This window comes from Choloepus didactylus, chromosome 5, assembly GCF_015220235.1.
Source record: "Choloepus didactylus isolate mChoDid1 chromosome 5, mChoDid1.pri, whole genome shotgun sequence".
Taxonomy (NCBI): domain Eukaryota; kingdom Metazoa; phylum Chordata; class Mammalia; order Pilosa; family Megalonychidae; genus Choloepus; species Choloepus didactylus.
This window is the reverse complement of record NC_051311.1, coordinates 34532471-34549950: the sequence shown is the minus strand read 5'-3', so window position 1 is coordinate 34549950 and position 17480 is coordinate 34532471. Positions and strand designations below refer to the sequence as shown.

General features: G+C 40.2%; 1 protein-coding gene across 3 annotated transcripts in view; it reads left to right on the top strand.

Annotated features, from left to right (window-relative positions):
- Positions 1 to 17480, top strand: part of DPP6 (dipeptidyl peptidase like 6) — a 1366335-nt gene that overhangs the window by 188504 nt on the left and 1160351 nt on the right. Inside the window, exon 1 of one of the 3 annotated variants that reach the window (XM_037835755.1) lies at positions 8424 to 8565. The exons of the other annotated variants lie outside the window; for them this stretch is intronic. Coding sequence (XP_037691683.1) covers positions 8515 to 8565 — 51 coding nt within the window. The 5' untranslated portion in view covers positions 8424 to 8514. Of the gene's footprint in view, positions 1 to 8423; positions 8566 to 17480 lie in introns of those variants that run through there. 3 annotated transcript variants of the gene reach the window in all.

Sequence of the window (17480 nt, the reverse complement as noted above, 5' to 3'; positions counted from 1 at the left end):
AGCCAGAAATAGGAATAAAGTTCTGGTGCATGTGACAACATGGATGAACTTGAAGACATTGTATTGAGTGAAATATGCCAGAAACAAAAGGACAAAATTGTATGATCTCACTAATATGAAATAAATAGAATAAGACAAACTCAGTCAGAATCTACACTGTAGCTTACCAAAGGACAGAAGAGAGGTAGGAAAAGGGGAGTTAATGCTTAAATTATACAGAGTTTTTATTTGGGATGATGGAAAATCCATGGATATGGATTGCTGATATTGGTAGCACAATGTTGTGAATGTAATTAACAGCACTGAATTATATATTTGAATGTAGTTAAAAGGGGAAGTTTTAGGTTTGTATATGTTACTAGAATAACTATTAAAAAATCCATGGGACTGTACAATGCAAACAGTGACTAAGGTAAACCATGGACTATAGTTAATAGTACAATTATAATAATTTTTCATCAATTGTAGTAAGTATATTAAAGTGTGATGTTAATGGGAGCAGTAAAAGGGAAGTCTGTATTTTCTACATGCTGAGGGAGAGGGAGGGCAAGGATGGTAGTATGCTTAAAACCCCAGCTCAGAGTTTTCCTGATTCCAAAGCACCTTGAAAAAATCATATAAGCACGTTTCTCTCTTTTCCTTAATTTTTTTTTAAAATTAATAGCTTTTATTGCACAGTTAGGACCTTCTTGAATCCTAGCCTTGTATGGTGGTTTGAAACAGTATGTTCTCGTGTCTAATCCATCCCTGTGGGTGTAAATCTATGTAAGTAGGACCTTTTGATGAGGCAACTTCAGTTAAAGTGTGACCCACCTCATTCAGGATGGGTCATTGTGCCATTACTGGAGTTCTTTGTAAACGGGATGAAATTCAGACAGAGAAAAAAAGCCACAGAAGCAAGAGACTGAAATCAGTGAAACCTAGAAGAGAAGGGAAAGACCAGCAGACATTGCCATGTGCCTCGCCATGTGGCAGAGGAGCCAAGGATCACTGCAGCCAACACCGGAATGCCACTATCTTCAGAAAGAAAGCATTGCCTTGATGATGCCCTGATTTGGACATGTTCTTGGCCTCAAACTGTAAGCTTATAAATTCCCATTGTTTAAGCCAACCTGTTCCATGGTATTTGCTTTCAGCAGCCTAGGAAACTAAAACACCTAGTAACATTAATTCATGGGTTAATTGTTTTAATATGAGTTTCCTAGTCTTTCAAATTTTATTTATAATCTAATTTGAGGCAGGGTTTTATATATATTTATAGGGGTGGACCCAAGAGCCCTGACTCTAAGTGGAAGACAAATAGTAAATAAATTAAAAACATATTGCCTACTATTAACTTTTTAATCCTTCTTGAAAGAAATATTCAGAGGTTTCTGATTCATCGACTAATAATTGTGTTACCTTACAGGGAAATTAGCAGGGTATATTTATAAATGTGTTTCCAAAGCTTCCCTTATATGGTTACTCTACAAATATCTTTCCTTGAACTACTTATGTTCAAATATTATAATTTTAAGTTGTCCATAATATGAATTCTGTTATAAGTAAGTTTCATGATAAGCATATCAATAACTCTCTCTTTGCCTTCATACTTTTTCTTTGTCTAGAACTTTTTGTCCATATGTGTTTGGCCATTTCTCTTCTACAAATGATTCCATAGGAATCCTAAAAATCTGTATCCCTGTTCCATTGATTCTGTAAAACAGATATGTTATGTAGAGGAATTTCACATTGCCTAAAGATAACAGGATTCTCATATATTTACCTGCTTATGTTTTCTGGATAATCTGCATATTTACAAAGCTGATATACAGATATTCTTATGTATACAAGAACCTCATCAATAATTTCATACTACTTGCATGTTATTAAGAAAATATTTCATACCAATAGAATAATGGGAGAGGCAAGAGGTTGTAACTGACCAATTAGACCAAAAGAAGGCATGTTAGCCTAGTGTTGAATACCTTTGATTATGGCCTAGAATATTGAAGAGGTGTAGCATAACCTAGCGATATGAACCCCAGGATTTCCATGCCTTTGTTTTGTCACTTGTAAATTTTGTATGTAGTGAAAGGCACTCGCTAATGTTCAGAGACAAGTATGATGAGAGAAAAGAGAAGACATGGAGCCTGATCTCTGTTATTTACATGAAATAGAGGAACACTAGGGCCAACCTAATCTAAAGGATTTGGTCAACATTACCTCATTCATGTGGAGATTAGGATTTCAGGCATACCGGAGAAAGTAACCCCATTAAGTTGAGCAAGGCCAAAGATAGAAATGTATTTAAATAATTTTCTTGACTCTTGGTCCTCTCTTGGGAAGTTAAACATTGCCAAAGATAAAGGTCCTCTAATTAAATTCAGAGGGTTGTTTATGTAGACACTTGGGATTTCTCTGATATATTTTTCATCAGTGGGGCAATGTGCTTAAGGTTTAAAAACAGATATTTCTTGAAAATGTTTGCAATGTCAATTTTGGTTGAAAGTACAATGGAAGAGAGGCAGTGGTGCAAATGTCCCTTCATTCATTATTGCATTTGTTCAAAAGATGTGTTTTAGTCTGCTAGGCTGTGAAAATGCAGACACCATGAAATGGATCAGCTCTTAACAATGGGAATTTATTAACTTACAAACTTTCAGTTTTGAGGCAGAGAAAAATGTCCAAATTGAAGCATCATCAGATGATACCTTCTTCCTGAGGACCAGCTGCCAGTGATCCTGGACTCCTCTGTCACACGGCAAGGCATATGGTGGCCTCTGCGGCTCTCTCCCTCCTCTTCTGGGTTTCCTTGCTTTCAACTTCTTGCCTCTGTGGCTTTCTCTTTCAGCTTCTGTGGCTTTCTCTCTATCTCTCTGTTTTCATCCTGTTTATATAAAGGATTCAAGTAAGAGGATTAAGGCCCACCCTGGGCCATGCCTTAACTGAAATAACCTAATCAAAAGTTCCTACTTACAGTAGGTTTATACCCACAGGAATAGATTAGTTTTAAAAACCTGATTTTCTGGCATCCATACAACTTCAAACCATCATAACATGTATTGGACACTTACTATTTATCAAAGTTTAGGATCACAAGGATGCAAAGAAAGCTTGACAATGTATGCCTTCAGTTTAGTACAGGGAGACAGACATGTACATAAATATGTGTGATAAGTTTATAAGTCCTGTTCTGGCCATGAGAAAGATAATTATTTAAAAGGCTCAAATAGCAATTTTTATGTTATGCTATCACTGAGGTGATATTAAATTTAGTTTCCAGCTCTTGGTAATATACCAATGTATGGTTGTGAAGGAACAGTTGAGAACTGTGCCAGATGCAAGCTGAGGTGAAACTGGGCTAATTAGTTTTTCATGGATGATCATAAATGACTCTTCTTTAGACCCTACTACCTGTCACAATGTCCATGCTCTTGTCATTCCTACTCAAAATTACTGCAGGAGTTTCTTAATTGCTTACCTGACTCCCTGCCTCTTTGCCTTTAGAGTGTTGATTAGAAAGCATTTCTTTCTTAAAAGCAGATCTGACTCTGTCACTCCCTATTGGGGATACGCTAGGCTTCAGCACCCCATTTCCCAAAGAAAAGCATGGCTCACAGGGCTTTCACATCCTAGTCCCTGTGTGTCTTTCCATTCCCATCTCTGTTACTCATTTTTGCTTCTATGTTTTAGTGTTCTGATCAGCTCGTGAAATCCATCTACCTGGTACTCCCTTTCCCTGGCTCCATGTCCCTAATGGCTAAATTAATATTGGTCCTTTGAGATGTATTTCAACTGGTACTACTTCTAGCTTTCTCCAGTATCTGCCCAAATATGCTGCAAGCCCTATAACCTGTATTCCTGTATCATATTTGTACTATTATTATTGTTGTTGTTAATGTTGTCAATTTTGATGTTTCTTATTGGGTACTATGAAATCCTTAAGAACAGGGACAGTTTCCTATAATAAAATCTATCACATATTATTGTGCTTGGCATATCATTAGTGTCACTACAAGTTTTAAGTTAATTTGTTTAAGTCTTCTGCGGATAATTGAGAAAAGGTTAAAAACAATTTGTTATACTTTCTCCAAATCATAATTATCATACCTGTGCCTTTTGTAAAATTAATGCTGGCAGATCTCATTTTATTCCAAAAGATATTTTCCTGAAAATTTATGGGTAAATCATATTACATAGAATGAATGATGTTTTCAATGCAGTGGGGAAGCTCACATTTTCAAGAATGTCTCTGTGGAGACCCAGGGCCCAGGCTCCCCACTCCATATTGAGAGTAAGTCACTGCAGGTAGCCATCTACACGACTGGGACAGAAGATCAAGGTCAACAGACCTCCTCAAGAAGGAAAGAATATACACATGGCATCACAAACCACTTATCTTGTAAAGCATTGAAACTCCCTTCCCATGATCACTGTTGATAATAAATTTCCAGACCCCTGTGTCTTGAGACCCTGCTGAAAAACCTATGGGATGTCTTTGTCCTAAACCCTTATTAGCTGCCCTTTGCACTCCCACCTTTGTGGAGCACTGACTTCCCGAATGGCCGCCACTGGGAAACATCTTCTCCTGTTTGTAAGTCCTAATAAAAGTCATGTCTGACTCTGTGCCTGGCATTTTCTTTGGTCTTGGGGCTGCTCTGGCCCAAGCCCTTCAAAAGCTTGGTTGGAACTGTCAGTCATGAACTAATCTGTGAGTAAAAAACTAGTTTGTAATAAGAATAATCACTCTCTTTTCCTATACCATTGTGACTTTCATTTTTATAAATTGGGAATTTCACCTTTTGAGTTTCCCTACAGTGGAATTCATCTAGGTGGTATAGGTATTCGTTCAGTTAAACTTCTAGTAATACGTAACAAGAAAAGAACACTGATAAAGTAATGTGAAGAATCTCTTCTTGTGCCGTAAATATTACCTGATGTCAAATGTGAAACTGAACATTTTGCCAAAAGTCTCAACTTAAATCAAAGCTACTTTAATCAAAGCAGTTGCTAATGCCAACAGTACATAAATTAAAGATGGACAAAAAGGATGGTTAAAGGCAATGGCTGCATTATGACAGGTTTGGAGGGAGGTCTGCCAGAGTTAAGTAGATATCTGTGAATAAGTTCTCAGCAAAAGTAAATGGGACTTCAATGCTATGAAACATGGCAGATACTAAATGTTCAAATTAACAAATACTCTGGTGAAAAACTGGTAGATAAACATGCTCTTTTTGGAGATTAGAAAGAAAACAGGAAATACAACTGCAAAAACTGGAGAGAGAAGAACCAACACTTGTTGAAAATTATACATATCCATTTTTTCTCTTACAATAAATGCAGTAGCTCAGGGGTATAAAGCATTATGGGGATGAAGATAGGGAGAGAAGTTCTGATGGCCTTGCCATCCTCAAATAATTCCTAGTCTAAATTTCTCAGAAAATTAAATATCCATAATTAATAGTCAATCAACAATCTCCTAATTTAAGCGTTTTTTTCTTATACCCTTGCCTTCCATCTTTCTCCCTGAGACGCCTTTATTTTTCCTCATTATTTTCCTCCCCCAGTTTTCCACTATGTCAATGGCTACAAACAGGTGAGTCGCAAAGAGTGAATAGCTTCAAGAGTTACTTCACTTTATCATTCCATATAATGGCCCCTCTTTATGTCTGCTTTTTGGTCCTAGTTTACCTGTAGGCCTTTCCATTAGAGGCTGAGAAATAAGAGGATAACTGAGGTGCCTCAAATATTTTTGGCTGGTAGCAGTTTGGTGATGATTACTGTTGTTGGTTGTGGTGGGGGGCATTAAGTCCACCAACAGATTTATTTTTTTAACCTGAAGGTTTAATCCATATTCTCCCCCTTTCCCTCTCCAGGGGTAATGCAGTTATAAAAATGGCATGCTAAAAAAAGTTGTCCTATTTCCTTGATTTTCCCTCCTTACTCCATATGTGGTGATGGGATGAGAAAAAGGCAAGCTGTTGGGAAGAATCTCAAACCAACCCATTAATGGAGGGAAAAAGAGAAAGATCCAAAATGAACTTAATGTCACTTCAAAGAAAGAGGATAAAGAACCATCTAAATGCTGCTTAATACTGGAAGTTAGGTTGGCCATATTTAGTTTCTGTCCACTTTGGGCTAAGTTTAACTTAATGTTCAACAGTGCAATGATGGTCTGTGCTTAAGTGATTATTTCCAGAGAAAACTTCTAATTTCAAATCCTAACATAGAAGTAGAGTGTTTCTAGGACCTAAAATAGAGTCTTCTGTCTACCACTGTTTAGGCAAATCCTAATCCACACTCTTTTAAAAGCCACTTTTCAAACATCCTATTTGCAGCCCAAATCGTTAGTTTACAAGTAGTTTGCACCTGTACATCTCCACTTAACTGCCTGTGAATATACTTAGACACATATGTATCTATGTATATGTATGCATCTATGTGTGTACGTCAATGTGTACATGCATGTGTCTGTACTGTGGATAATTTACATACAATTACTGTTGCAATTGCTCCACAGTTTTATGCTTCTGTGTGGGTTCGGAAACTGGCCTCTTCCTTCTCCCGCCCCCATTCTCGGAGACTTTTTGCGAATGTAAATCTATGGAAACACTTTCAAAATCCCTCCCCGACTCTCTCTCTCGCCACTGCCCCCAGGCGAGAGCGCGCGCTTACACACACACACACACACACACACACACACGTGCGCGCACACAGGCGCACGCGCACACGCACTAGTTCAAGACTGATGCGCCGGTTGGTCGGTAGAAACAGCTCTGAATCCCGTTTTTTTGCTGCCGCCTGGGTCCCGGGAAGGGAAAATCCGCGTCAGGAGAAATCCTCTCACTCCACTTTCCGGTGTCCTGGGTCGGTTCTGCAAATGAATTTCATCACCCTCTGCGTGTGCGCATTCTCGGAAGCGCGCGTCCGTGTGTGGTCAGGAGAGCGTACCCGCAGTTCTGAAAGATTGATTAGAGGATCGCCCAGTGGTGGTGATAGAGGAATCCAAGGGGCGGTCACTGGGCAACACTCAGCTTAGGGTCAGGATGGGAAATCAGAGTTAGGATTAGGGCCCCGACGAATGCCAGGGGTGATTCCCGGGCCACGCAAAACCCTAGGCGCAGGGCTCGCAGCAGGAAAGTAGGTCTGATCGGATCCCAGAAGACAAGAGAAAGGGAGCAGAAGAAATAGACTCCCGAACAACCTGCAGGGATCCCCGAGCCAAGGCTGGGCGGAGGCGGGGAAAGGAAATGGAGAGTCTGAGCAGCCAGGTGTGTGCGGGAAGGCGGACGTTCCAGCCGTAGTCCTGGAGCTGGAAGCTGTTGGTCCCCAGGAAAGTGGGTCTGTGTTGTGTGGCTGCCGCGGCAGCCGATTCAGATGCAGACCCGGAGTGCAACCATGGAAACGCAACGTGTGTCCCATAGTAACCTGAAACAACGTTATTTATACGCTGCCATATCCACCCTCCCCCTCTACTTCCCCCATCCTCTTCCACTAGCTTGCAGCAGACGTGGCACACCCGCCTCTGGCTTTTTCCCGAGTCTCCCCTCCCATCTCTTTCCAGCGAAGCCGGGAGGTAGTTACAGCTGATAAATAGTTAACACGGGACCGGGAGGCGGTGGCTTCACCCGTGGAAATCATAGTTTGTAAAAGGAAAAGCGTGAGTGCACTGCGCGCGCACACACAACCCAACAGCGAAAAGACATTAACCCGCGGTGGGGGTGTTTGGGGAGGGGTTCTCCAACACTACCCAAACAATTTGAGTTCGCTTAACCTTGATGAGGTCTGAAGCTTCCTGGTCCATTTCAGTTTAAGACATACCACCGTCGCTGCCACCGCCATCGCCACCCCTGCGCGCACACACGCACAACCAACAGTCACGCAACACCCATACACACGCATACACACACACACACCACTACTCCAGCCCCCGTTGTTGTAGCCGCCTGGCCTGGCCCCCGCCCTTAGGGCCAAGTGCGGCGACTGCTCCACTCCACGTTGCCGGCGCGGTGGGGTCCAGTCGCAGGTTCGAGAGCCCCTTGAGCACCAGGAGCAGCGCCGCCGAGTATCCCTGAGTGTGCCCCGCGCGCGCGTGTGTGTAGCGCCCGCGTCTCGCTCGCAGTGTGTGTTTACAGCGATCTCACCGAACACGGACGCTATTAGAGCTGGCTCTTGCTTGCTCATACCTCAAGCAGCCTCTTTCCCCTTCTCCGGCCTTCCCAGGCTTTTTGTGTAAAGCAGCATCTCCCCCGCCCCTCGCCTTTTTTTACCTGGCGGCGACCAAAAAGAGTTGATTGCTTTTGTGATCCGTCAGGGAAAGGAGAGGGGAAGGGGCGGGTAGCGGTTGGGAAATCGAAGACCTAGGAGAATTTTTTTTTTTTTCTTTTCTTTTCTTTCTTTTTTTTTTTTTATTCTCAAAAAGCCTATCCTCGCCTCGCCATCGACAAGTCCAATATCTACTTTAATAATCACCGGACAATGGATTAAGTAACTCTTCCTTGGGCAAGAAGTCGTTTTCACACTTTGGGCAAAATGAAGGAAAAGGCGATGATTAAAACCGCTAAAATGCAGGGGAACGTAATGGTAAGTGCTTGCCCGGCTCTCACAGACTTGTGAGTATCCGGGGTGAGGGGCGTGCGGAGAGGGGTTTAGGGGAGAATTCCAGCAATGAAGAAAGAAGATGCGGGGGGTGGGGGGTGGGGGGTGGAGGGTCTGTGCTCGTTCGTTCGCGAACCTCAGGGTAATGACAGCAACCTTTGCTGCCTGCGCGCTGTGCGTTTCCAGCCAGTCCCGCCTGAACCCACCCGGCAGCCTCCCCCAGTGCTCAGCATCAGTAATTTATTTGCAAATCGCAACTTTGAGGATTCTCAGTCGCTCTCTTTTTGGTGTTTGGTTTTGTGTCTTTGGGCGCGGGGTGGAGGAGGTGTGGGAGGTGAGGAGGGGTAGGTAGAGGCGAGCCTTTCCGGGCAGCACAGGTCTGTCCGGTCCTTATGTCTGTCCGGTCCTTGTGTCTGTCCGGTCCTTGCTCGGAGTTGGGAGCATAGCCTAAGGGCTGTTGTAGGGCGAACGCTGAGAGAGGAGGGTCACTTCAGGACCCGAGAAAGGCAATAGGGGCTCTGGGCCCTTCCTTGATGCCTGCACATCCTCAGTGTTGCAAGTCCGCCCAGCTCGAGACCTGTTGGGGGTTCGCCGAGTGTTTGGTCCTTTGGGGCCAGAGCCAGTCACTCCTCTGTGGCTGCTGCTACAGCGTCCGCGGCTGCCCACCGGGCGGAGCCCTGTTCCCCGATCTGAGAAGATTGACTGGTGGAGAGGGCAACAATGGCAAATCATCTCCCAAGGATTACCGTGCACCAGAGAAATCTGTCTGGTCCCTGCGAGGCTCAGGATTGCAGGGGCAAAGGGCAAGCTTTGCTTTGACAACTTTGATAACTTATGGACCCCGGCGTTCCGCCCGCCCCACCAGTGCCGCCTCCTTTGCCCTTCTGCGTGTCAACCCTCGCGGCCTTTGAAGCGGTTGCTTGCCAGTTTTATTTAGTCCAGGGGTTGGAGCTGAGAGAGTTAGGATGTTGGGAATCTCCTGGAGAGGAAGGAGGAGGTTGCCATCTTGTTATGCTGAAATTGTGTGCTCCTGTGTATTTATTTGGGTGATGTGTCAACCCTTTAGGTGTTGGTGTAGGATTGTTTAGAGGGTCGCTGTTTTTATATTGCTCGCTAGTACTTTTTTGGGAGGGGAGGAATAACGAGACGGGGATTTCCATCTTACTTTTCATGTACAGCAGGGTATGTGGGAATTTTTTCAGGGACAAGATCTAGATTTGTTTACAAAGTGGCTTGGATGGGGAGGTGGGCTGTGGTGTATTTAAGAGTCCAGTGACTGGTCCATTTTGACGTTTCACTTTAAAGAAAAAGAGACAAGAAATAAAAAATTAATTTTAATTGAACAAATACCCAACCAGCTTAACCAAACCCACAGCAAGACACCTGTTGCCTGGCAGAGATGAGCACCATCTGTTTCAGAACTTGACTTCTGTCGGCTCAATTCAAGACAGCCCTTAGGAGCTCAGTAGCTGTATAAAGGTGGTTTCCTTTTCAGGGCCTGCCTCCCCTCTCCCTGATACCCTCAAAGAAGATAAGCCCCTCATTTAAGGGTCGCCTTTAGTCTGTGAGCTTCCCGGCTGACTTACCTAATTGCTTGTTTCCCTAATTTTTTCCACTCCCTTTTTAGCCATTATGTTGTTCAACAGCATTTCAAATACAAACAGAATAGAAACATGGATGGAGCAATGTTTTCCAATTACATTATCACCCACAGTCATAATTCCTCTTTTATATTATGCCATAATGTGCTAGTAAAGTCTACATATGTAGGACTGAGGCTTATAGATAAGGATTTGAATTACTTATATGGAAAGTGATACATTACTGATTCATTACGTAAATCGATTGTCAAATATGTATTTCTACTCAACTTAAAGGGTGTTTTCTGACTTAGCAACATCTTCATATTACATCTTTATCAAAAACTTTTAAAAGTCTTCCTTCCCACTATCCCATTCCATCTTTTTATTTAGAAAATAAAAAATGAAAGGCATGCTAATCACATTTCTCACTCATATTCTTAATAAGGATTTTCTATGTGATGCTCACTGTATATCCCCCTGTGTCTAACGTTAATAAGTATAATTAGAGCAAGTTGAACTAAGCCTAGACAGTTTTACTGCAACCAAAAATATTTTTAGAATCATCAGTTGGCCTAAGAGAAAAATGAGATGCAAACTTACTCAGTTTTTAAGTGTTCTAGCAGTTCTTAAATTGATTATTACTCTTCATTCTGGTTCCTAACTTATTTGAACTTTCATGTTCCAAATAAATCCATGCAACTTGACTCAAGTGATCCTTCTGCACTTACAGTGTTCATTTGGGACTTACTACTACCTAATTTTTCATCAGTTGCCTTGGAAGACTGTTGCTAATCACAGCCTCTCTTGGATGAGATGGCTGGCAAAATTTTTGCATTCCCAACTTGATTGGAATTCAGGTGATATTTTACATTTGAGATGAGGACTGGATAATTTATTCCTATTACTGATAGAATGTTTTATATTATACAGTATCAGTTCATCTATGGGGACACATAGACTAAATCCCTGTTCAGAGTGCTTAGAGCTCTTTCGGTTGTCTGTAGTCAGGTTTGCAGTTTTGATATTTACCAAAGAGAGAGACACAGACAGTCACTTGGTACTGCCCTATGATCACCAAATGTAAATACCAAATCCAGTTACAACCACGCATGAAAATCATTCTTGAATCCAGTCTCTTCTGATTTTCATAACATGGTATGACCACTGTGGACCAGGAACTGTGCTGTGACAATAGCTCCCTGGCTTCTCCTTATATCATATTGCTAAATTAGGAAATCTGTTCGAATAAAATCTTAATACACATTTAGTTCCTCAGACATCTCTTCAGAAATTTATTTCTGATTTTTGTTAGATGATTAAAAGAAGACAAATTTATTGGGCTACTATCTGATCTCCTGTTGTTAATAAATGAGTAAAAGAAGTAACATGGTAGAATCAGTTCACAATTTGCTTCTATTTCAATGCTTACGGGGGCTTTATTTCATAAACTTTACTTCTAATATTGTGAGAATTCCCAGACTAAGTTCCTCACATTTAGTCTGCCATTTAATACATGGGGAAAGAGAAGATCAAGATTTTCCACCTTCTCATAATAAAAAAATTTTTATGTAAAATAACTGTATTTTAGTAAAATTTACATTTGGAAATTCAAGGGGCGGGGGAGGTGTCTGGCTTGCATATTTTTTCAACCCAGTATTTCTTTCTTGTTAATGTGCTGAGGTCCTACTTATTTAGTATTTGCATTCATTAAGTTATTCTAAGAGGTATGTTCTCTTGCAATAAATAAGTTCAAGGGTCAATGGAAGATTTTATTATCCAAAGGATATTGCTTCATGCCAAATCCCCCTACTCTGTCCATATTAGCTATTCCCACAAGTTGAGCTGCTTAGTGGAGATTAAGTACAGATCGGCTAAAAAATTAAAGTTTGGGAGACTGCGGTGTGACTTGGAGTCTCCACTTCCTTTGTGTATATATTTGTGGCTCTACAAGAAGATGACGGGTAAATGAGGTGGGCAGATTCTGGTGATCAGAGCTGTCAGAGAGTAAGTTCAGAAATAGACACAGAGGATCAGAGGTCAGCCAGCTGCAGGGATGTTTGAGAACCCCATGGTTGGCTGGTGTATGCTTTAAGTGAAAGTTGTGGTCTGGGAATTCCCTGTAAAAGGAAAGCTCAAGTTTTTCCTTGTGGTCACTGGAACTGATTTCAGGTCTTTAGTCACTAACTGCCTATGCTTGTGATATTATAAGCATAGGATCTTTTCAGAACTACTGTTTCCCCTTTTCTGTGTCAAAGAAAAACCCTAGGTAAGAATTGCTCAAAGTAAAGGTTTTCATTTCGGCCATTTGAGTTCTTGGTTCATTCTGTTGCATAGTATGGGATGGCATTCCAATGATGAGGCTGCACTTGTAATAAACCCTTGTGAATAGAAGAGGTTCTTGGAGGGTTTTAGATGAGTTATCAGGGATTTGTTTGGGGCACAAAACTCCCATTAAATGGGTGAGCCCTCTTACATTTGTGAAATGATTTTTAGGGATGCAGCATTTAGTGATGCAACATTTTCCCTCTGTTTATAGGTAATTGGAAGCACTACTCCTACTTACCTGTCCTGATTAGTACTTTAGTTGTGCTTTTAAATGGGAGCAATTTAGCATACATATTTGGAGGAAATTAACTTTCTTGAAATGGGTTCCAAAATTACTTTGTGGGAAAGCAGGCTTATATATCACATTGCAGTCTGTTTGTAAGGTCACGGGTTTCTGAGAGTTACCACTGTGTGTTTCAGTGAAATATCAACATAGGTTGATAATTCTTTACTTTCTAGTTGTTCAACATCCCTTCATAAAATCATCAATCCTGTAACTAAATTATTCCTGAAATATTTATTCCTGTCACCTTTACAGGGTAAAAAAAAGGATGGACAAAGTCCATTTCACACCCAGCCCTTACAGGGCTTACTGGATTGGGAAGAATTAAAAAAATGTTAACTGCCAGTAAATGATATTCGAAATTGCTGAAATTCCCAGGAAGAAGTTCCCATAGCCAGAAATGAGCTATCAGCTCAGGATACTGTATAACATGTCTTAAAAGAAGAATTTGATGGAGAAGGCTCTTCTGTTTTTCCTTCAAAGCCCTGCCCAAGTTTTTAAATTCATAGTTCCCTTGGGTCTGAATGTTTGGACATGTAAGTATACTAATTGCCCTTTTCCTGTGCTGCATCTACTTCCCCTTTTCTGTGACAGTTATTGATTACTAATCACATTACTCCCAACTTTTTCATCATTTGACTTTGAACACCCTGGGCTATTACTTAAAGCTGTGGTACATTTTGAAATATTAACATCTATTATTTACCCCACGGGTAAGTGCTTTGCACAGGAAGCACTCCAACGGATGAATTTGTTAAATGAATGGATAGTTGTTCCTTTCCTGAAGACTGCTTAGCATAGAATGTGCATTTGTGAGAAAGGGCCATGATTTTAGTTGTACATTTCTTTTATTGCTTTAAGAAGAACTCCTTCAAGTTCTAATGCATCAGATAGCACAAGAGAAAATTCCATGCATAGAGTGTGTAGCATTACAACTGTAATAAAATTGAAGCTTATGGCCACTTTAGGAGTCAATAACTGCTGCCTAATACTCTTTATTTAGGGAGGTATATAAATTTATTCCAGACCAATTTTCTCATTTCCCTTCATTAATTTAAAATAAATTCAACAATATGGGAGAATTTTGTGACTTCTTTGGTTGTAGGAACCAATTTTATTTGATTACCAGGACTGCGTTTCATATGCCACAATCCTTCTAGGCCATTCACGTATACTGAGCTAAAACTACAGACCTAGGCATCACCAATCAGAATCTCCATTTTCACTTTGTGACTTCTTGTGAAGAAGGGTGAAAGGGTTCCATTCAAGAAGTGAAAATTCTAAGAATCCTTTAGGGTACTGGGTCTTAGCAGTGGCTGAACAATAGAGTCATCTGGGAAGTTTTGAAAAATATAGGTATGGCGGGTGATTGTGGGGATATCCCGAGTTGAGAAACATTGGTTGAAGGTAGAGGTTCTCAAACTTACTGAATATTTAAATCATCTGGAGAACTTTAGAAATTGATACTGGGAACTAGTTGTCCTGTGTTACGACCTGGACATTAATATGTTTACTAGTGGTTCTATTGTGCAGCTAAGATGGAGAACTACTGGATTAGAAGCATATTTTTAAAAAATAATTCAAGAAGACCTAAGGAAATAATCATACTATTAATAAGAAGGCCTTTTGGTTAGTGGATAAAGTACAATGAAGTCTGGTTTCATGGGATGTAGAAGAAGCAAAATATATGGAGCACAGAATAAGGAGAGAGATAAAATGAAACATGGAGGAAATGAGGAAAAAAAAATAGTTGTCACCAGGGGTGGGGGTGGGAGGAAGCAGAGGAAATATGTTCTGCTTTAATTTAAGTTTTCCACCTCAGTCACATTCTGGGGATGGGGCAAAACAAGAATATTTGAAGAAACTCAGTTGTCCTTCTCTCCTTTTTTCTTCACATCCAGAAAGGAATATCTCTTTTGACTGCAGGATATTTTATTATTTGGTCTGTGGGCCACCTGAAAATTTATTTCAAACCAAATGGAGCAAGTAGAAACAAGGAGGGAATGAGAGAGAATATGGTTAAGACAGCCCTGTTCCAGCAGAAGTTCTGGAGTTTGCAACCAGAGTTGACCTTCACAGGTAGCTCCCTGTATCTCTATTTCCTCATGTGTAAAAGAAGGGAATTTGAATGGATTGATTACTCCTAAATTCCCTCTCACCTCTCTCCATCAACGGTAGTATTATTATTATTGTTTCTTGAATATTAATTTCAGGACATGCTTTAAAAGGAACATTCCATGCCAGAACATATATTTTGTAGGCATGATGGTTTCTTCTGCAATGACTTGTGTGGCATCTCCCTGCTCACCAGTCTCTTTCAATATGTCACTGTTTGTAAGCCAAGGGGATAGATGGTATAGTCTTCATATTGATAAGTCACCAAATCTTAAGTGATCATTCCCTAAACCTTGTTAACCTCAGCAGAACTCTATGTGTGCATATAGGTATGTATGTACACATACACATATGATGCACACACACATCCAATGTAAAATGCTTGCGTCACTGTTCAGCACAGCTGCAGGTTTGTCAGATGAAAACTGCTGTGGACACAATCACTTTGATTATTTACCTTTTCTGCTGCTAAAAAAAAATAATAACCACACTATGATAAGACAATAGTGCCAGGGACATTCTGTTTTCCAATTTGGTGTTACTCACCTGTGGAAATAAAAAGGAATTGCTGGCCAGCCAAGTTGGCAGCCTAGGCTTGGTTGACAGTGCTCCAGCTGCTGGATGGGAATGTGATTGGACTGGGGCTCACCATAGGAAGAAACCTAGGTTTTATATTCACTGATATTGCCATTCCTTAATAGGAACCAAATTGTAAATCTCAATAAACCAGGCTAATTTGACTGACTTCTGAATCTTAATAAAATAAGCTCATATCATTTTAATACTTTAATCTAAAATGGAACTTCTAGGATATGTCCTCACCTCAGAACACATTCAACTCAATTTTCTATATCTTCTCATTCTATATTTTTGGGAAGTGAGAGTTAATAATCTTCAGCCTTAAGGTCAAAATTCTATCATCTAATATGATTCAATTATGGGCTAGATTCTTTATGATAAGGCAAAAAAGAGCACTAATACATTTTATAAATGTTATCTGTAGTTATCTCTAGTGTTCCAGAAATTTGTTTATCAAACCAAATCAAATCCTCAGCAAACTTTTAAGAAGAGGTATTTTATGTTGTTGTTTTGATTTTTACTGTTCTTCTGCCTGTGAGTCTGTAAATTGGGCATATATTTTTAAAATCCAAACCCTTTCATTTAAAACTTAAGTTAGAGTTGCATCATGCTTTTACAGCTTGTAAAGTAATTGCACACACACACAAGTTTATTATATTAGAACAACGCATTGTGTTGGCAAGAGAAGTATTATTTCCTATTTTATGGTTGAAAGAGGTAAGACTTAGAGAGATTATACAGCAGGAGTAAGTCAGGAGCCTAGATGCTGAGCCATTCCTAGGTCAAGTTCTTTGCAGTCTACTGCAGTCTTCAAAAACACACTTCTTCCTGATCAGAACTGGAAAGAAACAGTGCCGAAAAGATGGAAGGGAATGAGAGACCATCTAGAGCAATATCTCCTCTAATGCTAGATCCTTGTAAGATTTCTGGACTCTTCTGGAACATATCTGGGCACTGGAAACCTCTGTATTTGTTGACAATTCTATTTGTTTGAATTCATGTAACTCCACCCACAGTCCTAGCCTAAGCCTGTTAGCTACATAGAACAAATCTAATCCCTATTTCACATGACAACCTTTCAAATGACTTCAGATGGCTACTGTATGGCCCCTTCCTGGTCTCTTTTCCAGGGAAAATATCTCCATTTGTTCAAATTATTTAAAAGTTTTATCTGAATAACTGAATTTAACAATCAGAAACACCTTCTTTTTATCTAACTATTGCCATCTTTTTCAATTATTTAACTTCCCCAAATGTCTATTTTTGTTGTTGTTATTTAATTTTCGCCCATTAAGGACACCACAGCAAAGGTTTAAAACTTAGCTTAAAAAAGCTGTGATTAAATGTAAGGTATATGCACAACAGGCAGTATTTTCAGAATGCAGCATAATCTTTTGATATCCTCCAGAGAGGATAAGGCTGTCACTTATCAAGAGAAATATTATGGCCATTCAGCTGACTTTTCCCATGACTCACATAGATTTGCTTACAGAATAGATAGAAGCAATCCCTGCCAAACTTCACAACAATAATGAATCTTTTGCGAAGCAAATATTATTTCCATCTAGCTAATATACACTGTAACCTTCTAAAATTTGTCCCTTCCCCATATATATATTATGTAGTTCAACCTCACCTGGAAATAAGAAACACCAATTCCCTTGGTATTATAATTAGCCTTTTTTTTCCCCTTGAGAACTAGATCCTGACAAAATATTATCTATCCTAGGACCATTAGTAGGGAGGGAAAAAAAATCAGTCATTTAACATTAAATATCAGAAGATGAAAACCCACCTACACGTTTAACAGCCATCCAAGCCGTAGGAGTTTAGCCCTATTCTATTATTGTAATACTTAATCTAGACGTGTACTATCCAATAGGGTAGCCATTAACCCCTTGCAGCTATGAAAATTTAAATTTAAATTAATTTAAATTAAATATAATGAAAGATGTTCCTCAGTCACACAAGCTGTATTTCACATGTTTGACAGCCACATTGGCTAGTGGCTGCCA